The following is a 24,699-nucleotide window of genomic DNA, read 5'->3' as shown; positions in this document are numbered from 1 at the left end:
AGTAATCCACCCCCAGCTCCTATTTTGTGTTAGCAAGTGAGTGAAACCATACACCCCCTTTTTAATCCCCCTAGCAACAAGGATATTCTACATCTGAGAGTGAACAGGGAGTGCTCTGAGATAGCAGTAATCTGCTGTGAGCTATTTAAGCTGTGTTTTATAGGGATTGTGCACTAGTTTTTTTGTCTAGGAGAGTGAGTAAAGTTTGATACAAACAGTATTATTAGACAACAAAGTTTGTTAGGCCCTTACCTGTAGAAGTTCAAAGTGTGGATTGAGCCTGTCTGTCTCCTACGAGATTCTGAATAGAGGAGCAGCTTCCAACTCCCTGGGCAGCAAACCTTGTCTGAGGTTGCTGGGACCTTATATAGTCTGCTATTGGTTGGTACGGGGAACATCCTTTACAACGCAACTTTTACCACGCAGTGCCTTTACGACGCACGTATTACAATGCATGCCATTACAACGCATTGCGCTGGGGGGCGCTCTAGGATAGGGAATGGATTTAATTTACTATCCAACACCTTCCCTACTATCCACGGGGACTGGAGTTGGAATAGCAAATTAAACTATTCACTATCCAGCACCTCTCAACACTATGCGTTGTAAGAGAATGCGTTGTAAAACCTGCGATGTAAAGGCATGCGTAGTAAAAGCATGCGTTGTAATGTCATACATCCGGTTGGTACACGTGTGCACTTATTGCTGGTTGTATCTGGTGTTTCTATTGGAATTGGGTTAGTGTTCTCATTGGTTGGGTATTTGAGGGTTCTGATTGGTTTCTGGATCTGTGACTCAATCAATCTAGGGTTGGGACTAGGGCTAGGATTTCGTTTGGAAGTAGGGACTAGGACTTCCTGTGGGATTGGTTGCTGGATAAGGGTTGGGACTAGGGATAGTCTTTTTATTGGAGGTAGGGACTTGGGTTTCCTGTGTCATTGGTTGCTGGGATTAGGGTTGGTACTACTGCTAGGGCCTCTATTGGACATAGAGGTTAGGGTTTTTGAACCCGATTGAGTGCTTGGACTAGGGCTATGATTGGTTGTAAGGTCCTGGTCTCCTATTAGCTCCTATTAGCTCTAGATATTAGGCTAGTGTTGTGATTGGATTGGCCCTCCTCAAGAAGCCCGAAACAGCCCCCAAGGACCTCAAGAACTTCTGGCCCATCTCCCTGCTCCAGTTCCCGGCAAAGGTCATCGAGAAAATCGTCAACATACAACTTATTATTATTATTATTATTGGACCCGTCCCAGTCCGGATTCAGCTCTCATCGCCGCCACAGACAACATCAGGCGCCAACTAGACAATGGCGAAACATCAGCCCTCATCCTCCTGGACCTGTCAGCTGCCTTCGACACGGTCTGCCAGCGCACTCTAAAGACACGCTTCCTAGAAGCCGGAATCCAAGAGAAAGCTCTTGACTGGACCACCTCCTTCCTCTCCGGCAGAGCCCAGAGCGTCCGCCTCCCACCATTCTGATCCAAAGCATCCAACATCATCTGTGGCGTCCCCCAGGGCTCATCCCTCAGCCCAACGCTGTTCAACGTCTACATGGCCCCCCTCGCACAAGTGGCCCGCCATCACGACCTCAACATCATCTTCTAGGCTGATGACACCCAACTCATCTCCCTCACCAAGGACCCGCACACCACCAAAACCAACCTCCACGAGGCAATGAAGGCCGTCGCTGATTGGATGAGGAGCAGCCGTCTGAAGCTGAACTCGGACAAGACGGAGGTCCTCATCCTCGGACCCACCTCCTCAGCCTGGGACGACTCCTGGTGGCCGACCATACTGGGAACAGCACCAACACCCACCGACCATGCACGCAATCTAGGATTCATCCTCGACTCCTCCCTCTCCATGTCTAAGCAGGTCAGCGCCGTCTCCTCCTCCTGCTGCAACACCCTCCGCATGCTCCGCAGGAACTACAAGTGGATCCCGACCGAAACAAGAAGAACGTGGCACAGGCTCTCGTCGGCAGCAGACTGGACTACGGTAACACACTCTATGCAGGAATCCCAGTCAAACACCTACGACGACTACAACGCATCCAAAACGCCTACAACCGACTGATCATCAACGTCCCCCGCCACAGCCACATCACCACTCACCTGAAAGACCCACACTGGCTCCCCGTTGACAAGAGGATCACCTTCAAGCTCCTCACCCACGCACACAAAGCACTCCACAACACTGGACCAGCCTACCTGAACAGCAGACTCAGCTTCCACACCCCCACCCGCCAGCTTCGCTCCACCAGCCTCGCCGTCGCCGCTGTCCCCCGCATCCAACGAACGACCTCCGGCGACAGATCCTTCTCCTACCTTGCTGCCAAGACCTGGAACACCCTCCCTACCCACATACGGCAGACCCAAGACCTACTCACCATCAGAAGACTCCTAAAGACCTGGCTCTTCGAGCAGTAGCAGCACCCCCTCCACTCAGCGCCTTGGGACCCTCACTCTGATTGATTGATTGATTGGGCTAGGGTTCTATTGGCTGAAGGGATCACCTGACTGCTAGGGCTATAAAAGGCCAAGCCTTAGGGTGTCTCAGCCCGAGCATCGAGGATAAGGGCAGTTACCTGTTTGAGCCTGTTTGAGACTGGTTAGGACCAGGGCCAGAAATGCTGCCCATTTTCTCATTCAGTAATACCCACCCTACACCATCCACATCCACAGAGTAACACACTCGCACCAAATGTACACAACACACTTACTACAAACAAATCCTATGCTCAAATCATTGTGCCAGCATACACTGCAAAACCACAAAAAACACATCTATATGCCCTTCTATCCCAGCTACCATACACCCTCTTCTTTCTACCACAATAACACAACAATGCATCACTTACATGCCACAGCACCACACATATTAACTCCTGCAGAAAACAGGTCTAAACAAACATCTTAAATCTACTTCATCCCCTCCTACAGACAACATGCACTGGACTCACAAACACATCACCGCCCCTTTACCTTACAAATCCCACTCACAAACAATAGTATACAAACAAATCCATCTGATAAAACAAATACATCATCACTTCTTTTCACTACTCCTCAAAAACAAAACATAACACGCACATCAGCACAACAAAATCTCTTAAGCGCAACACCTCATAATACTTACAGTCACAAAATACAATCATGCGCCCACCTTTCAAACAACACAAATGAACAAACTCCAATGCCAAGCTTTCTCTCTTCCACCACACCTAACACACATACAGCAACACAATAACTCTCTTCAACTGCCTCTCATCCATTAGACAATTTAGAAGCTTATTACATGACCCACATGCTGCACCACCACCACTGACTCATACACCTTCCGCCCTAAACATAGGCAAACAATATAAGCAACATGGCACACATCACAACGTTGCTTCTCCATGTCTACAGCACAATAAGGTTACACCACAAAAACAACACAGCACACCAACTCACTCTCAAACACAGTCTCCTCCACCTATGCACGCAGACCCATCAAAATGCCTTCTTAGCCTGCTGGACGAGGAACACATTACATAACAGCTACACGATTGCTATCCTAATACAGATAATACCAGCACTAAAAACACACCTGCTACTGGTCCACACCATTCTGATCACTCTTCTACAAAACAGAGTTCCACTGTCATCAAAGCACATTCTCTAAACTGTCTACTAATAAATGCTTGATTGTTCTCTAAAAACAAACATCACATCTACAACCTTCTCACAGATGCAAAACCAGACATACTATTTGTTGCAAAGGCATCCTGTGCTCTGGGCACCCCCCACATTTTTGCTGACTGATACTGGTGGTAACTGACTCTGGCTGATCCTGGGCTCTGCCTAACCAGGCCCAGGGCCAGTGCTATGCTGAAAGAGACACATTACAATACAGTTAATACACCTACATACACTAGGGTACACAATGGTATGGTGGGGTACCCCTTCTGATTGGCATGGCCAGCCCTATAGCCCCTAGTAAATAATAGAGCAGGGGGGTTGAAACTACCTAGAAGTCCCTAGTACCCTAGGGCAATGCAGTATAGAGTCCAGCAGCTCTTTTTGCACTTGCACATGTGCACTACTGAAGCCAGGGGTCAGTTTAACACCATGCGCGCTAGCGGAATTCCGCTCGCACGCTGGGTTTTGCGGAAACGCACTTTACGTGACGAGCTGGGCTCGTCATCAGCGTGCGAGGAGGCTACGCCATGACGAGCCCAGCTCGTCATCAGCGTCGAAGGGGTTAAAAGCAGCACTGGGTGCCAGGACTGCTTTTATAAAGTAAATTGTGCCCAAACTTGACTTTGGGGTTGGGGCACTTAAAAATGCATATCAAAAATGTTTTGGCATATTAGGAACCCCTAGGTGTCCCAGGGGTGGGGGGTCACCCCTGGGACACCTAGGGGTACACCCTTATAAAATTAGTTTTATATGTCCTGGGTTAAGTGAAATTTCCCATTTCACTCACTGTGGTAAAGTGCTGCATAAATTCGACTTTGATGCTAGGAGCACTGTGGAGGGAGGATCTGCAATATGTCTACAGATTCAGAAACCCTAAAGTATCCCCTAGTTGTACATGGGGCGGGTTCATGTATATATAAGGCAAGTACTTATAAAATATGTTTTTGTAAGTCCTGGTGCTAGAAAAATGGTCCAAGTCATTTTTCCCATTGCAAATCCCCTGTTACATAGGTCAACATGGTAGGAAGTTATTGAATAATAGCTCTTGATAGGAGAGGGCTAGAAAGGCCATTCAATGACTTGCCAGAATGGTATTAATAAATCCAACAATATCTATTTTTGAATTTCTCCTAAAGTGTACATACAGAGAGTTATAAGACTTTCTTGTTTGTAAGTCCAACTTCAGCCTTCCAATGGTCTGCCCTTATTGGTCAGAGTTAAGTGGATTAGCCAGTCTGCCTTGTAGAGGTAATAATGAGCCCCTGGGGTTGATCTGCTCTGCTGGCAGGGCAGTTTGGTGTTCCATAGTAATGCCAGGCCAGGGCGAGGAGTCGTAAACTATGTTCTTCAAAGAGGAGAGCAGAGAACAGTGTCATTTACAACTCTGAACTTCCCACCGTAGGCAGATGGCAGGAATAAGGAAGGTATGAGCAGATGCAGGGGGAAGAGACTAAGTAAATTAGCCAACCCAGGGGTGTGTTTAGCCAGCTCTTACCACCTTGCTGGAAAATTAGCCAATATGGATTTGAAAGATTTGATGCACTCTGGGACAAAATAATGCCACACTCTACAGCAGAGCTTTCCAAACTGTATGTTCCAACAGAGTACTGTGTGGCCTACAAATGGTGGGTGTGTCGCTGGATGACACCAGTATTAACGGGCACTTAGCACATAACTGCTGCTAATTAAGAGGCATTCCTTTGAAAGCTTTGTTCTCACTATGCCTCATCTATTGCATAACGTCTCCCAGTAAATGGTCTTTTAAAGACCTGCAAAGTACTTGGGTGCGGCTGTGTGTGCACCTGGGAAACTGGGGTGAGGTGACAGAGGGTGGCAGACGGAGGGAGACAGACAGAGGGAGATAGAGGGAGGAAAACAGAGGGAGGGAGACAGAGAGAGAGAGGAGACAGAGAGAGAAGGAGACAGAGGGAGGGAGACAGAGAGGGAGATACGGAGACAGAGGAAGGGAGACAGAGGGTTACAGAGGGCGACAGATAGAGGGAGACAGACAGAGGGAGGAGGGTGACAGAGGGAGAGAGACAGACAGAGGGAGAGAGGGAGGGAGACAGAGGGAGGGACAGACAGAGACAGATAGAGGCAAAGACAGGGACAGGGGCAGACAGATAGAGGCAGAGACAGACAGAGACAGAGACAGAGAGACGGAGAGGGAGACAGAGGGAGGGAGACAGGGACATACAGGGACAGACAGAGACAGGGACAGACAGACATATAGAGGCAGGGACAGACAGATAGAGGCTGAGACTGAGACAGACAGAGACAGAGGTAGAGAGAGGGAGATGGAGGGTGACAGAGGGAGGGAGAGGGAGGGAGACAGAGAGGTAGACAGAGAGAGAGGGAAACAGATGGAGGGAGGCAGAGGGAGACAGAGGGAGGGAGTCAGGGGGAGACAGGGAATGAGAGAGATAGACAGAGGGAGGGAGAAAGAGAGAGGGAGACAGAGAGAGAGGGTGACAGAGAGAGGTAGAGGGAGACACAGAGAGAGAGAGGGAGACAGAGGGAGAGATACAGAGGTAGAGAGACAGAGGGAGAGAGACAGAGGGAGAAAGACGCAGGGAGAGAGATGGATGGAGAATGATAGAGGGAGAGCGAGAGGGAGACGAGGGAGAGCGAGAGGAGACAGAGAGAGGGAGACAGATGGACGGAAACAGAGGGAGACAGAGAGAGGGAGTCGAAGGGAGACTGAGAGCGGGAGACCGAGGGGGACAGAAAGAGGGAGGGAGACAAACAGAGGGAGACAGAGAGAGACAGACAGAGGGAGGAGCGCAATCGAGGGAGCAAGACAGATAGAGGGAGGTAGACAGACAGAGGGAGGGAGATAGAGGGAGAGGGAGGGAGACAGAGGGAGAGAGAGGGAGGGAGACAGAGGGAGACAGAGGGAGAGAGAGGGAGGGAGACAGTTAGAGAGAGAGGGAGACAGACAGAGTGAGAGGGAGACAGAGGGAGGGAGTCTGGGGTAGACAGAAGGAGGGAGAGGGAGACAGAGAGAGAGAGAGACAGATAGCGGGAGACAGAGGGAGACAGACAGAGGGAGGTAGACAGATGGAGACTTCCCGAGGGAGGAAGACAGAGGGCAGGAGATAGACAAGTGGGAGACAGACGGAGACAGGCAGAGGGAGGGAGACAGAGGGAGACAGAGAGAGAGAGAGGGAGACAGAGAGAGGGAGACAGAGGAGGGAGACAGAGAGGGAGATAGGGAGACAGGGGGAGGGAGACAGAGGGAGACAGAGGGCGACAGACAGAGGGAGACAGACAGAGGGAGGAGGGTGACAGAGGGAGAGAGACAGACAGAGGGAGAGAGGGAGGGAGGGAGGGAGGCAGAGGGAGGGACAGACAGAGACAGATAGAGGCAAAGACAGGGACGGGGAAGACAGATCGAGGCAGAGACAGATAGAGACAGAGAGAAGGAGAGGGAGACAGAGGGAGGGAGACAGCGACATACAGGGACAGACAGAGACAGGGGCAGACAGACAGATAGAGGCAGGGACAGACAGATAGAGACTGAGACAGACAGAGACAGAGAGACAGAGAGACAGAGAGGGAGAGGGAGACGGAGGGAGACAGAGGGAGAGAGAGGCAGACAGAGGGTGACAGAGGGAGGGAGAGGGAGGGAGACAGAGAGGTAGACAGAGAGAGGGGGAGACAGATGGAGGGAGGCAGAAGGAGAGAGTTAGGGGAGACAGGGAATGAGAGAGAGAGATAGATAGACAGAGGAAGGGAGACAGAGAGAGAGCGGGAGACAGAGAGAGAGGGAGACAGAGAGAGGGGAGAGGGAGACAGAGGGAGAGAGACAGAGGGAGAGAGACAGAGGGAGAGAGACAGAGGGAGAGAGACAGAGGGAGACAGATAGACGGAGACAGACAGAGGGAGACAGACAGAGGGAGAGTGAGAGGGAGACAGAGGGAGAGCGAGAGGGAGACAGAGGGAGAGAGACAGAGGGACAGAGAGAGGGAGAGAGATGGACGGAAACAGAGCGAGACAGAGAGAGGGAGTCAGAGGGAGACTGAGAGCCGGAGACAGAGGGCGACAGAAAGAGGGAGGGAGACAAACAGAAGGGAGACAGACAGAGGGAGGAGCGCAATCAAGGGAGCGAGACAGATAGAGGAAGGTAGACAGACAGAGGGAGACAGAGGGAGGGAGACAGAGGGAGAGAGAGGGAGGGAGTCCGGGGTAGACAGAAGGAGGGAGAGGGAGACAGAGAGAGGGAGACAGATAGAGGGAGACAGAGGGAGACAGACAGAGGGAGGGAGACAGATGGAGACTGACCGAGGGAGGGAGACAGAGGGCAGGAAACAGACAAGTGGGAGACAGACGGAGACAGGCAGAGGGAGGGAGACAGAGGGAGAGAGAGGAAGGGAGACAGAGGGAGACAGAGAGAGAGAGAAAGAGAGGGAGACATAGAGAGAGAGACACAGAGAGAGAGGGAGATAGACAGAGTGAGGGAGACATAGTGAGGGAGAGCTAGAGAGAGATAGAGAGTGGGTTGGGAGATAGAGAGAGAAGGGGAGGGAGACAGAGAGAGACAGAGAGAGGGAGGGAGACAGAGACAGACAGAGATAGAGGCAGAGACTGGGACAGAAAGAGACAGAGAGGCAGAGAGACCAAGAGGGAGACAGCGAGGGAGTGGCAGATGGAGGGAGACAGAGGGAGACAGAGAGAGAGGGAGACAGAGGGCGGGAGGCAGAGGAAGGGAGTCAGGGAGAGTCAGGAAATGAGAGGGAGACAGACAGAGGGAGGGAGAGAGGGAGGGAGAGAGAGAGGGAGGAGGGAGACAGAGGGACGGAGACAGAGAGCGGGAGACAGAGGGAGAGGGAGGGAGACAGAGGGAGAGAGAGGGAGAAAGAGAGCGAGAGAGAGGGAGACAGAGAGAGAGGGAGACAGACAGAGTGAGTGAGACAGAGGGAGACAGAGAAGGAGAGAGGGAGGGAGGGAGAGGGAGAGGCAGAGGCAGAGGCAGAGGCAGAGGGAGAGGAAGAGGGAGAGGGAGAGGGAGAGAGAGAGAGAGAGAGAGAGAGAAAGAGGTGTGTATGCCGGGTCTGGTGGCTCAGAGGACAAAGGCAGTGGGAGGTGTGTGTCTGTGTGTCTGTGCCGGGTCTGGTGGCTCAGTGGACAAAGGTATCCGCTGCAGGGGCCTGTGTTCAACCTCATGGCCTCAAGTTTACTTGAAAAAGCACCACTTGCCCATTTTTATTTCAACATTTTCTTCTGGCGGGAGAACCCCCCTTAAGTGGTTCGGGCTCGCTCGCTACACTGCCTTACTGTGTCCCAAAATTATGTACCTACAAAAAGTGTGTCACCAACATGAAAAGTTTGGAAAGCTGTGTTCTACGGGATGTGGTCATATCTTGGAGGGGTTACTCTGCTCCCATTGCCCAGAAGTGACCTCCTGCTTTACCTAGAGAATTTGGAATAAGTATCTGAGAGGGGCAGAGCCCTCCAGATCTGCTGCTTGAAACTTACTGAAGCAAGACATTGCCAAGCTGTGATGTTTTGCTGTGCAAAGATTTCTAAGGCCTGACCTCTGAAAACTGCACCCTCTGAAACTACAGCCCTGTTGATTAGTTTGCTGAAAAAGAACTAAAGAGTGGACTCCCTGAAAGCTACATGTTGAAAGAGCTCAACTGGAACACCACCAACTAAATCTGCAGCTTGGCGAACCACCAGTGGATTTGTAAGGATTTTGTACCTGTGAATTGTCGGAACTGAAGTACTCAACTTTCAAGGACCATCTTGGAGCTTCCAGACCCTTGGAGTGGGGTTGAGACACTTTAGGACCCCTTGAGGAACTTCAGGAAGAGGTTCAAGAAGTTTAGAGAACTTTAGAGCAACTTTGAAAAAAAGCTCCATAAAGGGACCGACTCAAACTGGCCAGCCAGGCGCCTGCCTTCAACTACGAGCCGGCCAAGCCATCCATGTTTGTCCTGCTAAAAGCTCCATCCGTCCAACTTCCAGAGTTTGACAGGGACTAGAAGAAATCTGAAGCCAGCGAACCCTCACCGGATCGGCTGCCTGAGGAGCATCGAGAGACCCAGCGAGAAAGAGCTCCAGAAAAGTTTCTAAGTCTGCTCGTAGAAAAGGTGACCGGGACCAACCGCGAAAGCCAAGCCGCCTGCCTTCCATCGCATGCTGGCCTGGATTCCTGGGTTGCCCCACTGAAGCAATATTGAGAAATTTTCTAAGTCCACGCCAGGGAAGTTGACCGTGACCTCATCACAAGTCATGCCGGCGAACCCTCACCGAATCCGGACTGGCTGTGAGCTTCGAGGGGCCTCGAGGAGAAAGCTCCAGAAAAGTTTCAAGTGTGAAGGTAGAAACTGAGACCGGGACCTGCCGCGGTCTGGCTGCTCAGGGCTCCATCGCACCCAGCCTGAAACTTTGACTTTGCCCCGGTCTATCGCGAGCAGGTATCACAATATGATGCTATAACCTTCTAAGTGCTATATTTTATTAAATTCATATCTCCGGTTCCCTACATTGGATTTTTGTCGTTTTTATGTCATTTTACAGATAAAAATATTTCCTATTTTTATAAATTGGTGTTGGATTTTTATTGTGTTGTGTCTTAATTATTTACTGAAATTGTGTTTTTAAATGCTTTACATAGCCTGTCTGCTCGCAGCCACGTTACCAAGGGTTGAACATAGGGATAATTTTCTAAGACCAATGCTGAGACCTACTATGTGTTAGTGGCCTTATTACCAGTGGCAGACCTACATTTGCCCCTACCAATAATCCACTTCCCAACACTATTCATGACTGAATCTTGGTTGGGAGATGATATGGCTCCAGGCCTGCATGAAGCCGTTCCTCCAGGCTATCAAACGATCACCCAACATCGTATAGGCAAAAAAGGAGGTGATCTAGCTGTTGAATTCAGGCAAACATTACATGTCACTAAAGTTGACGACATCTCCATAAAGAATTGTGAGGCTCTTCTAACAAGATGCAATCCTACACCGTCATCCTCCTGTAACTTTCTGCTCCTTTACAGACCTTCACCTTGCAAGGCAAGATTCCAAGACGCGGTTCTACACACGGTTTCAAACCTGATAACAATACACTCCAACCTATGCGTTCTGGGTGACCTCCATATTTGGTTTGACAAACCCAATATGACCCATCCAAAAACAATAATCAATGGCCTAGACGCACTAAACCTGCATCAGATTATCAACAAACCAACACACATCGCTGGATATATCCTAGATGTAATTTTTGCTAATACCGAACTAGTTACTTTTCAAACTATAACTCCGGTCACATGATCAGACCACCTTTTACTTGCTTTCCAACATAAAACAACACTAAGCGACTCACCTAAAACCACCTTACGTGCATCTACCTATCAACCATGGAACAAGCTCAATTTGGAACACTTACAAAAGCAGCTAACATCCAGTACAGATCTGGAAACAGTAAATACTGTTCAAAAACTATATGAGTGGCTACAGGAAGCTTTTGACATCCTGATACCACTCAAAATCACACAACAGAACAAAAGAAAAAAAGCACCTTGGAGAAATATAGAGATAAAAGACATAAAACTACAGATGGTCCAGAGACAACGTCAGAGCTTTCTTCCCGTGAAGAGAAGATTGAGGGACAAAGGATTGAAATATGCAATGCTGTTCCTGGCCCGGCTACGAATTGAATTCAAAGGAAAGACCTGGTTTTTTGATAACCCTGAGATGGCGTCAGACTGGTTGGACAGTGTGATGGCCTCTGAGACGCAGGGCTGGGACGGGGGGAAGTGGATGACCTGGAGTAATGTATAAGGATTGTGTTTGGCCGCGATGACTCTGGGGTGTGGATCCATGGGGGGAAAAGGGGGAAAATGCAATTCATTCTTTGCTGATTTGATATGTTCTACCATATGTTGTATATTTTTATTTGGAATCGGTACGGAGGGTTGGTATCCGTGGGAGTGGTGAAGCGGCAGGCGGGTCTGTGCCCTCCTTCAATGTTCTACCTCTTTTAGTTGTAGATTAGTATAGAGTGTTTGGGGCGACAGGCACACTTCTAGTTGGGGATGCGTGTAAGTGATATGCAGGGGTGCAGGGTGGGGGGTGGGAAGAGGGGGGATAAAATTTATCCTGGAAAGTGGAATGACAATCTTTCAGTCTTCGGTTTCATTTTTGTATCATCGATTGTCATAATATTGGCGATTCATTTATGCTTTTTTTGGTCTAAGTTTATAGTTAACGGCATCAATGTAATGTACCTGATAAGCATGCAGTCGACACATGAGGAACATTTGTCTTTTTCTTATGATGATGGGAGGTAGTGAACTCAGGGTTTTAAGCTGGAACATTAATGGGTTGGGGACAAAATAAAACGCAGTGTGGTGCTTCAATATCTTAAACGTCGAGCACCGGATGTGGTTTTGCTGCAAGAAACACACTTAGTTGGAAACTCCTGTATGGCAATGCACAGAATGGGCTATAAGATGGTGGCGCATGCAGGCTTCACTTCCGGCTCCAGAGGGGTGGGTATCCTGGTCCGGCGGGCACTCCCATTGGTCATTGGCACTGTGTGGGAGGATGACAAGGGTAGATACATTGGGGTTTCGGGTCGCGTGCTCACTCTGGTTTCGGCCTATATCCCCCCTGGGCAGCAGTCTACTTCCTTTTTTGATCTGGGGAAAATGCTGATGCAATTTCCGGAAGGGCTTCTGATCCTGGGTGGTGATTTTAACGCTGTTGTTTCTGGGCTCTTAGATAGATACCCCCCAAGAGAGATAGAACGTGCCCAGAGGTGGATGCCGGACTTCCTTGATGCTATGCGTTTTGTAGAAGGTTAGCAACTGTTTCACCCAGAGACAAAGCAGTATACATTTCATTCGGGGGCACACGGTGGCCTCTCCCAAGGTGGACTATTGCTTGGTCCCTGCGGTTCAGGCATCTTATATAGTTGAGGCAATTCACCTTGCTAGGGGTATCTCCGATTACTCTCCGCTATGCATTAGGTTTTCTTTTGCCCCGAACTCTGCCAGTAGGATGGCGCCTATTAAACCCTGGTATATGCGTAACCCCAAAATACAAAAAGAGCTTATAAAGGCACTTGATGAATACTTTACAGATAATGTGTGATTGGTATCTTCATCGCTATCTCTCTGGGAAGCCTTTAAAACGGTTATCAGGGGACAAGCCTTGTCATTGATAGCAGGAGTTAAAAAGGAACGTAATAAGGGGATCGTAGAAGCTGAAATGGAAATTAGTAATCTTGAGGGGGAGTTGGAGCAGAGGGTGACGGAGGCTAATTTACATATCCTGAGCCTAAAACAATGTGCCTATAAATCATTGGTCACTGATATGGCTAAGTCACTCGGTGGAGAACAACAGGGGAGGATCTATGATTTAGGGGACAAGGCTGGGAAACGTATTGCTTGGCTGGACAAGAGGGAAGGTGCCGGACGCATTGTTCCGGAACCCGTTTCGGAGACAGGACAACTGATTACTGACCCACAGAATATAGTTGACACCTTTGCGGACTATTTTCAAACGGTCTACACCTCGGTCTCAGATAGACCTGAGGAGGACTCCCACCTATTGCTTCGGGATATACGTCTCCTCTGTCTGTCCAAAGAAGATGGGGATTTCATGAATAGTGAGCTTACAGTGGATGAGATTGCTCAAGCCATCCGTACTTTAAACTCGTGCAAGGCGTTAGGACCTAACGGACTCCTGATCAAGCTTTACAAACTTAGGCCAGACAAATTAGCTCAATACCTAAAAATTATGTTTGAGGAAGCCTGTGAAGAGGGAGTTTATCCAATAGACCAGAGAGTGGTATCAATAGTGGTGATACCTAAAGAGGGCAAACCAAAAAATAAATGTGCTTCATCCCGACCTATTTCCTTACTGAATGCTGAACCTAAGATTTTGGCTAAGCCTCTAGCAAATAGATTAGTAAAGGTCATTGATGGTCTTGTTCATCAGGACCTATCAGGTTTTATCCCCCATAGGAACACGGTCCTGAACTTACGTAGATTGCACAGCATCATAGCTAGAGCACATACTTTGCGGGAACCGGCTGTGGTCGCCTCGCTCGACGCAACTATGGCCTTTGATAACGTTGAATGGCCCTATCCGTGGGCGGTCCTGGCAAAATTTGGATTGGCCCTGATTTTATTGAATGGGTACGCTTGTTATATTCTGAGCCACTCGCCCAGGTTGTGGTTAATGGTAGGGTTTCAGCATTGTTCCCTTTGAGTCGGAGCATCCGGCAGGGCTGCCCTCTCTCCCCTCTACCTTTTTCGCTGTCCCTGGAGCCCCTAGTGGCTTGGATTCGATGGGAACCATCAATCCGAGGTATAAAATGGACCCCTGACTGGGAAGACAGGATTTCCTTATATGCAGATGACATCTTGCTTTATCTGACTGCCCCCTGGAAATCCCTTATGGTGGTGTGTGACGTTTTAGCCTCCTTTGGTAAAAATTCTGGTCTTTCCATTAATTGGGGAACATCTTTATTATATGTTCTCAGTGGGGATACTCCAGTTCCACCGAACAACTGCCCTATTCAGATTGCTACGACTGGATTCCGATATCTGGGCATATTCATCACACTTGATCTGGCAGTCAGATATAAAGAAAATCTCCTGCCCCCACTCCAGAGACTTAGAAGCGACTCGGCACACTGGCGTAAGCTCCCGCTCTCCTTACTGGGACGAGCAGCGCTTTTTAAAATGATGGCTTTGCCCCGTTTCCTCTATGCTCTCCAAAATACCCTAGATGTCGTGCCGGCCAGTTATTTTCGAGAAATAGAAGGATTGCAGCGTAGTCTCTTGTGGGAAGGAAGATCTCGTATTTTATTGACAAAACTGACACTTCCTTGGTACAACGGTGGAATCGATCTAACGGACATTAAAAGATATTATTGGTCTTCCAAACTCGCCGCCATTAACCACGCAACATATGGGCCCATCGCGGATCCTGGATATGCCATGGATAGATGGCTGCTACCGAGGGGCAATTACTATAGAGCGCTATATTCGAGGCCTGCAAGGCAGAATTTGACGGTTCCCACCAAAAACGCAGTGAAAATCTGGCATGATGCAACGAGTTTGTTGGGATGGAAGGGTAAACTAACACTGGCTACCCCCCTTTTTAATTCCGAAAGGCTGGGCAACCTGTGGAACACTAAAGGCTTTGATAAATGGGGATAATAGGTATTTCGACTATTAAGGATGCATGAAGTAAGGGACAAATTAAATCCTTTGAAGAAATGCCGAAAGAATTTGAGCTATCCAGTTCCAAATATTTTTGGTATGCACAGATCCGACACTCGCTACAGGCGACTCTTGCTGTGGATGAGGAATTACCGTAAGCATCTCCCCTGGAGGATAGGATTTAGATGGCCACCTCCCTGACAGAACGATTCCCCTCATTTACAACAAATGTATCAACAATAGAGCGGAGCTGCTGGACGATTTGAGGGGGAAGTGGATAGGAGACGGAATCGAATTGGATGACGAGGACTGGCAGGCGGCTGTCTCTTCCCCGAGGGTGGTTGCCATTCCTGCCAGGCTTCGACTCGTTCAATTGAAGATCCTGCATAGGGTATATATATCACAGGCCCCCGGCTGGTTCAGATGGGGTTGACACTGGAGGGATTGTGTAGACGCAAATGTGGCCTCTTAGGTACATTCTTCCATATTATTTGGGAGTGTCGAGAGGTTGCCCAGTATTGGAAGGAGGTTCACACCATTATGAATGAGGCCACGGGGATATCCCTGCAACCGGAGGCGCGTAGGTGTCTCCTAAACATTTGGGAACCCACTGATTGTACGGCAACGCAGACACAATGGGTCACATTGGGTAACATGATAGCCAAAAGAAAAATTGCCCAGAGGTGGGGCTCGGACATGCCACCTACCCTTGAAGAGTAAAAAAGAGATATGGACTGGTGCATGTTCCGTGAAAAAACTGTGTATGTTGCGAGAGGACTTCCCCGGAAATGTGCCTTAATCTGGAACCAGTGGAACGCACATAGGGGCGGGATTTGTACACCACCTAGAGATGTTGTTATTGATGTTCCTTCATCCCCATGAAAATGTTTTTTGATTATGTACTTCTATTTTCTTCTGTTTTCACCTCTCCCCCCATTTCTTGTTGTACTGCTACATGCTATGTTATTTTCTGTAAATATGTTTTATTGATGACTTGTTTTAATAAAAAGATTTATAAAAACAAAAATACTCAATGAAATTCATAACCCAAATTGGCTAGAAGGATCTCAGCCCGTTACTCAAGATTTCACAGACAAACTGGCAAATCATTACATGGACAAAGCAGACACATTGGACTCATACTTAAAACATAGGCAGAGCATTAGCACTAACCCTTCGACAAAACAACAATCCAAGAATCCTCTAACTCAGCCTCTCCGTTCCTTCCAACACATTTCACAAGATGAATTTATGGACCTTGTCAAAGCAAGCAGGCCTGCCAAAAGCCCTTCTGACCTTTGTCCACCACAAACTTTCAAGACAATTCTTCTAACAACCTTTGCAGCCACTTCAGTAAGAACAATCATCAACGATTCCTTAACTACGGGAATATTCTCAGAAGAACTCAAAAAGTCATACATACGCCCTTTACTGAAGAAAACAAACTTGGACAGGTGGAACCCTGACAACTACAGACCCATTACAAATAGACCTTTCCTGGGCAAACTGATAGAAAGAGTAGCATTCCCCCAGATGTCACAATTCATTGAAGACAATGCCATACTTTCAGACTTCCCAACAGGATTCCATCCAGGAAGAGGCACAGAGTATGCCCTCCTTGCTATCTGGCATGACCTGAAGAACACAGTTAACTGCAACGGGGTTGACGCGCTACTCCTCTTGGACCTCTTGGCTGCCTTTGACATGGTTGACCATGACACTTTGATATAAAGATTCTACGAAGCCGGCATAGAGGGGTCTGCTTTAGACTGGATCATGTCCTACCTTAGAAACAGAACTAATGTCATCCATACCCTACCTTTCTCGTCCAAACCGTACGCCACAAAAGCTGGGGTCCCTCAAGGCCATCATCTCGCCCATGCTTTTCAACATCTACATGAAGTCATTACCGGTACTGATCAATTAATTTCAACTCACATGCTATAACTATGCAGATGACATGCAAATACTCCTTCAACTGGAATGCCCCAAAGACATTGGAAACTCGCCAATTTTCAGTTGTCTCAGAGCCGCGGATCAATGGATGACTTGGAGCCATTGCAAACTGAATGCTTCCAAAACAGAAATACTTTTGGCGATTGGAAACATTATGACCTGCTTGCCGCCTGGCCTGATGAACTGGGATCTCCGCATAAAGTATCGAAGGAAGTAATAAACCTCGGAATGACCATGGACTCCAAGCAATCGATGAGTGCCCAAGTGGACAAACTAGCAAGATCAAGCTTTGTTACGAAAAAACTCTGCGACAAATCTTCCCCCTTTTTGGATTTCCCCACAAGGACTAAGCTACCATCTCCCTTGTTCTGTCCCAACTTGATTACGCCAATAGCCTCTACCATGGATCACCTTTAACGACTATGAAAAGACTACAACGGATTCAGAACTCGGCTGCCAGACTACTCTTGCATATCAAACCACAAGACCACATCTCCCCGGGCCTTGATTACCGGTTGCCAGAAGAACCACCTTCAAGCTGCTTTGTATAACCCACAAAGCGATATATGGAATGGGACCGCTCTTCATCAGGAATAAAATCACCAAACACATTCCTCATAGAAACCTCTGCTCTAGAGTGACACCTCGCCTCAAAATCCCAAGATACAAGTAAAAAAACATGGGTAGCGCATCCTTCTCTGTTCAAGCAGCCAAAATATGGAACTCTTTACCCCCCAACATAAGATCCACCGACAACCACCTTTTATTCAGAAAACTTCTCAAGAATTGGCTCTTCCCCACATCAGTACCATACGCAAACAGAAATATACAGCATATCCCTCTGTATATAAGCATTTATTTATACTATAGATACGTACCTATATATTTGTATTGCTTTGTATAAACAGGTAGAATAATTATGTTTAAAAATAAGTAAATAAATAAATAAAGTACAACACTTGAAAACCAGAGTTTATCAAATGCATCTTAAATCTACTTATACTAACTTCTTTTATGCATCTGTATACCTTCCATGTATTTAGATCTATATATTTATTACTTTCCTCAAAAAACAAAAAAACATATTCAATGAACTACCCTATTTCTCACCCTATACCTAAATCAATATCTTTAATATATATATACTTACTTCCTTTATGCATCTATAAACTTTCCATGTACTTATGGATCTATACATTTATTACTTTCTTCTAATTCAGCATAAACAATGCACTACCCTATTTCTCACCCTATACCTCATTCAATATATCTTCTACCTCAACTTTCTGACTCATCTCAAACCTCTTTCTACTACTCTTTCCACTGCACTACCCTATTTCTCAACCTGTACCTCTATCAATATATCTTCTACATCTACTCTCTTATTCATCTCAAACCCCATACCACTACTATGATCCCCCAAATAGCCTTTTCTAGACTCTCCCCTACATTACCTCTCCTTGCACCATCTGACACCTCTTTTACTATACTGATCCCCTAAAGCAAGCCTTTCTAAACTCTTTCCTCTGACTCTTCCCCTCCACATACCTTTTTACTCATCCCAAGCCTCCCACTACTGCAATGACATCCACAAAAAGAAAATGTCTAAATCCTTCACTCTTCTACTATCCCTTCACTATCATTTTCAATCACAAATAAAAGACTAACATGTCTACTTCTCAAATTTCATACTTCACTATACTAATTCACCACTAATCCTTTATGCGTTCCAGAATAGCATGCTACTTGCTGAAAAAAGCGCTTCAACATCTCATTAGGGGTAGCAATCACTATATAAAAGCAAATCTGTTTTACCTCTTCTACCCCTCCACTATCCTTCTCAATACAAATAACTGACTAATATCCACCACTCAAATTACTTTCACATTTCACTATACTAATTCACCACTAATCCTTTATGGGTTCCGGAGTAGCATGCTACTCACCAAAAAAAGCGCTTCAACACACCATCAGGGGTAACAAGTGCTATATATATATATATGCAACCCTTTGACCCTCTTCTATCCCTCTGTTACCCTTCTCAGTCCAAATTACTGACTAATATCCAGCACCCAAATTACTTTCATATTTCAATATACTAATTCACCACTAATCATTTATGGCTTCTGGAGTTGCGTGCTACTCGCTGAAACAGCACTTCAACACGCCATCAGGGGTAACAAGCGCTATATAAATAAATGCAAACCTTTTTCCCTCTTCTATCCCTCCGCTATCCTTCTCAATCCAAATTCCTGATTAGTATCCACCACTCAAATTACTTTCATATTTCACTATACTAATTCACCACTAATCCTTATGTGTTCCGGAGTAGCGTGCTACTCGTCAAGAAAGTGCTTCAACACCCCATTAGGGGTAACAAGCACTATATAAATACAAACCTTTTTCCCAATTCTATCCCTCCACTACCCTTCTCAATCCAAATAACTGACTAATATCCACTAGTCAGATTACTTTCATATATCACTATACTAATTCACCACTAATCCTTTATGGCTCCCGGAGCTTGCCCAAAAAAGTGCTTCAATAGCCCATCAGGGGTAACAAGCACTATATAAAAGCAAACCCTTTTCCCTTTTCTATCCCTCCGCTATCCTTCTGAATCCAAATAACTGACTAACCTATCCACCACTCAAATTACTTTCATATTTCCTTTATGGGTTCCGAAGTAGCATGCTACTCGCCGAAAAAGCACTTTGACGCCTCGTCAGGGGTAGTAAGTGCTATATAAATGTAATTACAATACAATAAAATACAGTAGAGCTGTTCCACCTCTTCCGCATACCTCACCCTCACATGGAGAGCAGCGATTACGCCCCTGCACTCCTATGGCTCTCACCCAGGGAAGAAAAAAAGCCATTTCGAACACATGCTGTGGCCCTCAGCTATGGTGACACTTACATCTGCAGGACTGACGTCAGCATGGCCCCCATCTTCTATGGCTCCATCTGTGGAAACATAAGCTAGACCAAGCCCCACCCTCCTGTAGTGGGGCAGACGTGTCACTGTCACCTGTACGTGTCATGGCTGTATCTGCAACAGGATAGATTAAGCCACGTCCCACTCAGTGGAATAACGAAACTTGAGGACCACCCTGCAAAGTACCTGCAGGGGACCCCCCACCCTCCAGACCCAGTCCGAAGCTCTCTGGCCAGGGGCCTTCCAGTGCTGGAGGATGGCCCTGGAGCTTGTGGCCCTGCCATACAGCTGCGGCTTTTGTTACACCACTGGTCAGACCCCTTTGGCGGCCCTGACTTGCCATCCCGTTCCACCTGCAGCACTCACCCGTTGCACAAACCCAGCCTCGAATTTCAGCATTTGGCTCAAGCGGCCAGTCTTCTTGGTGAGGCTGTGTGTGTTGATCCTGGACACTCTGTCCATCAGGGTCAGCTGCTCCTTCTTCACATACTTGGTGGCTGATCTCAGATGAGATGGAAAAAAGACAAATTGATGATTGAACCAAAAGGTGGCGGGGGTCACAGGAAGTACAAAAACTATTTTAAACTGAATCCAAACAAACAACATTTTAACACGTTCTCCTATCACAAGGGTGACTCCAATATATATGTGGGTACATCTAGTCCTCAGACACACCATCTGCAGCTGGACACATTTCATCACCCTCATCCCACAGACGCCATTGTTCTGACTTATACACTATGTTGAGTATGTTTCTTGTGGAACATAAACAATAACAAATGATGACAGCAGTTACACAGATTTTAATTTGGGGAGAAATATGCTATCAATAAAATGACATCACAGCAGAAATGACAGATGGACATTCCACATAGGGACTAAGCCTCTACTTCAGAGATATCTACCTCCCTTAATCTCATACTTTTTGGAAATGCTCTGTCCACTAATCATCTCTCTTTGAGACCACGCCGCACCCTTAGTTTACCAGTCACAATATATCCCAACCTCCCTTGACGCTACCATTTTGGTGTGAGGCCACATCACCACTTCTGTGTGCGTACTGGGCCAGTAGCACTTTTTTCTAACTTTGACATGTTGGTATCTTTAGCTTCCCTGCAATTCACGAGGATATCTATATATATGACGGGTTTACAGCTGCACTGAAAGGTTTCTGACAGCTGAAGTGGTCTGGTAGGGACAGCTTCCACCATGCAACTGGCAGCTTCAGGCTTCTCAGATGCTGACAAGTCAGTTACATGGACAACTGCATGCTTCCCTCTGATCCTCTAACAGAATGAGCCCTTTGAGAATTGTGATCACTGACTTAAAGACAGGCATCGCAATGCTGGCGCATATTGCTAAAGCATATGCATGCCTAAACGGGTGCTCAGGGCTTTAAGTGGAATGCCACAACTGGGGATGGGGGGGGGGTCTCTTAAAGGGGTGTGGCCGATGTAATTAAGGGCATGTCTTAAAAACACGTAAACTGAAACTCTGTGCTGAGCATAGTGTGCTGCCTGACTGTTTTTAGCTGCTTCTGTCACTGCATCCAGATATAAAATACATGTAACATTACACCTACAACAAGCCAGGGCTGTTGGCTTTGTCAATCAATGTGTGTTAGTTGCATAAGATAAATATGCAACAACTATGGCTTTGTTTTATTTAACAATGAAAATTCTTTAGTTCTGATATGATGAGACTGTGAAAGATCTATAATGAGCCTCTTTGAAGTGACATCAAAGTCAATGAAAGGTGGTACTGCTTGCTGCAGAGTTAAGATGTATGTTTTCACAGAGGGTGAGGGCAAAAATGGAGAGCCCTAAAGGGACCCATCTCAGCACCTGATTTTTAGAACTCGGCACCGGCAGGACCAGGCCCAGTTAAAGCCCTGCATGTGTCGTTGCCTCCGGGCCTCCATCTCTGCATTTGCAGCCATTAACAAGTATTCATAGAAGGCGTCCTGAATATTCACTAGGCAGTATTTCTGGGACTCCTTGCTCTATGATGGATTTATTTGCACATCGATCACAGTGCAACTGAGTGGCAGGCAGGGTCCAAGGGCAGCGCGAGGATGCTGCCCATCCTGAAGCCCACCTCACCTGCAGCCTTTATGACGTGAAACTATTCCTAAATAGCCCCAGCTGCTTTATAGCCTCTGGGCATGGTGGACTTTGGTGACATCACCGATTCAGATATGCTGACTTCGCTAATTAATTATTGACTGAATGTTTGGACAAACTGTTCCCAGGTCGTCATAAAAGCGTGTTTATTTATGGCTCGTGTGCTGCAGTTAATAAGGCGCAGATTGGAAAGGAATTGCCTGCTCCACACGTCCCGGAAAAGATGGCATTTACGAGGGGCCCGGAATTGATGGTGTTCTCCTATGCAAGACAGCCCCAGGCCTTTTTGAACAAGTGTAATTTAATGGAAAGGTTTAACGTGGTATTGTATCGCTTGTAATGTTACAGGAAAACTGCAAGAGGATGACCTTCCAGATCTTCGCCTTTGTTCTCTGGAAGAGGCAGTACAACTGCTCTTGGGTCTGCCGAAGAATATTTTGAAATATTTCGTTACTGGAAACCTCCTTGAAGAAGGAACTGTTACTCCATCTACTCAAAAGATTAGAGGGTATGAAAGAATAATAGGAAAGGGGTGAGCACCCTGCGGGTGCTGGACTCACATCATAGCAATATGTACAGTCGTCAGCGGAGCCGAAAGATGTACCTCAAACCCCAAACAATTGCCCATGTGGCGGTGTCCTATGGACGGCGTGGGTTTTGTAATTCTGTCTGTGACTCTTGGAGTTAACCCATGCTAAGCTAAAACAGCATGCTACAAGCGCGTTGACCAACACGCTGATGTAAATTATGGCCAATAACCCTTATTGTGGTGCAGCGGTGTTCTAAGTTTTTCCCCAGTGGGAGGTGTTAAGGTGCATATTAAGTCTTAATGGAGTCTGTTCCCTAGCTTGGGAGTGGTGGGGGAAGGGTAGGCATTCATGTGAAGGTCCCAAGTGGGAAAAATTGTTACATCCTTGTGGTGGCGTTGTGGTAATTGTGTTGATGAAATTGTGTAGGAATTGGGAGTGGAGGACGTGGCAGGGAAAGGGGAGAGGTAAAATTAAGTATTCTTCCAATTTGCCACCACTAAAATCCTGCTGTGTTCCTTCCACTCAGTGATCTCTTTGCATAGTGGATATTCAGTCCCGGGGAAGGATCCTATTGATGGCAAAACGAATGGACTTCGAACACGTGGCTAATTGGCCGAGTAGCAGATTGTCAGACTGTTTGCTCTGAAGCTGAGGCGTGGCTGGAAGGAAGGCCTAGTTTAATGTTTATTAACTATTGATGGCCATGTGCAGAAACACCTGCCAGGAGTCTTCTTACACTACATAATTGTTTTCAGGCATTAAAGTATGTGTCAGCAAGTTAGGATGCTGGGGCTCTGATTAGGAGTGCAGCTGCAATTTAGCATACCTAATAAAGAACGACACCACAGGGTAAGTTATTTATCAGGTGCGATAAATAGCACCTATTATGAGTTTTGTGGGAATAACAAAGATGTTGGTGTTTAACGCACCAAAATCCGCACGATACAGTAAATGGTGAATACTTTTCCTCTGTTAAATTTCGGTAGTGTTGACCTGAGCCTTGAGGTATTTAACTCATCAAATAATTATCAGATGCGCTAAATAAAAGAACACATGTATTTTCAACCCATGCGTAAACAGGGGTTTACGTACAGATCAGAATGAACTGACCCATTCGTAATTAGGCCCTAAGTTTTCTATAGTGTGTGGCTACAGCTGTTTAGCAATAGGGTGCAAAGACCAGCAAGAGGTGCATTCAGAGCCATAAGCGGTACAAAAGGGGGTGGTGATGGACGGAGCATCTGAATCAATCAAACACTCACACCCAGTCAAAAGATCTGGGTTTAATCCATCACCGTTCTTTAGCCCACTCTGCCACCCCAGTTCAGACATGGCTGTATGCAAATCAGTCTGACCCTGTGCCTCATGGGAACAGTCCAGTCCGAACTGCCAAGCCATGTCTTCCCTGGCCCGGAAACAAGCTTCCGAGGACCGGTTTCTGGCATTCCAGCCGTCTTCAGCCCGGCTTGCTTGAATCCAGTGGCAAAGTGAGCAAGGGACTCACGTCTGAGCATACCCTGCCACACTTATGGCGGCCAAAAGCGGTACAAAAGGGGGTGGTGATGGACGGAGCATCTGAATCAATCAAACACTCACACCCAGTCAAAAGATCTGGGTTTAATCCATCACCGTTCTTTAGCCCACTCTGCCACCCCAGTTCAGACATGGCTATATGCAAATCAGTCTGACCCTGTGCCTCATGGGAACAGTCCAGTCCGAACTGCCAAGCCATTCAGAGCCATAACATAGGTCTCAGCCGACCCTCCAGTGCAGGGGGTGCCCCATTCATTGATGAACCCCAAACCCACTCAGAGGGGCCTCATTCTGAGGCAAATGTGTATCTGTGATAAATGAGAGACTCAGGAGCCCCTCTTCACATTCTGCAGGGAGGCCCCTATCATTTTTAGTGACACCATTAGGTGCATACTTGAGTCAAAGGAAAATCCCTTAACTGTGTGCTCTTTACTCCACAACCACTATCTCATACACATCAATCAATCACAGGTCATTCAGTTGTTATTGTATGTCAGGCCAACACAAAAATATGACGTTTACAGTCTTTTTATTAAAAATCTTGTATCTCAGGTTAAAATTCAAATCAATATTTGCAATACATTAATAAAAAAGGTTTTATACATTTTTATCAACTCTAATACAAAAATACATATTAATATACAATTGACCAATAAAAAAATATATGCAATGATAAAAAAGAAGAAAAAGGCAGAAAAAGATCACATGGGTTACACAAATTACAGTCAAGTGAATCACACAGTTTCTTT

General features: G+C 46.9%; 1 protein-coding gene across 1 annotated transcript in view; it reads right to left on the bottom strand.

Annotated features, from left to right (window-relative positions):
- LOC147662569 (rho guanine nucleotide exchange factor 37-like) overlaps window positions 1-24,699 on the bottom strand; it is a gene marked incomplete at its 3' end in the record, with an annotated part of 240,177 nt that overhangs the window by 81,763 nt on the left and 133,715 nt on the right. Inside the window, exon 6 of the mRNA XM_086951077.1 lies at window positions 20,131-20,261. Coding sequence (XP_086807203.1) covers window positions 20,131-20,261 — 131 coding nt within the window. The remainder of the gene's footprint in view (window positions 1-20,130; window positions 20,262-24,699) is intronic.

The sequence above is a fragment of the Lissotriton vulgaris genome, unplaced genomic scaffold (genome assembly GCF_964263255.1).
Source record: "Lissotriton vulgaris unplaced genomic scaffold, aLisVul1.2 SCAFFOLD_2481, whole genome shotgun sequence".
Taxonomy (NCBI): Eukaryota; Metazoa; Chordata; class Amphibia; order Caudata; family Salamandridae; genus Lissotriton; species Lissotriton vulgaris.
Note: the sequence above shows the minus strand (reverse complement) of the source record. Positions and strands in the feature narration are given on the sequence as shown.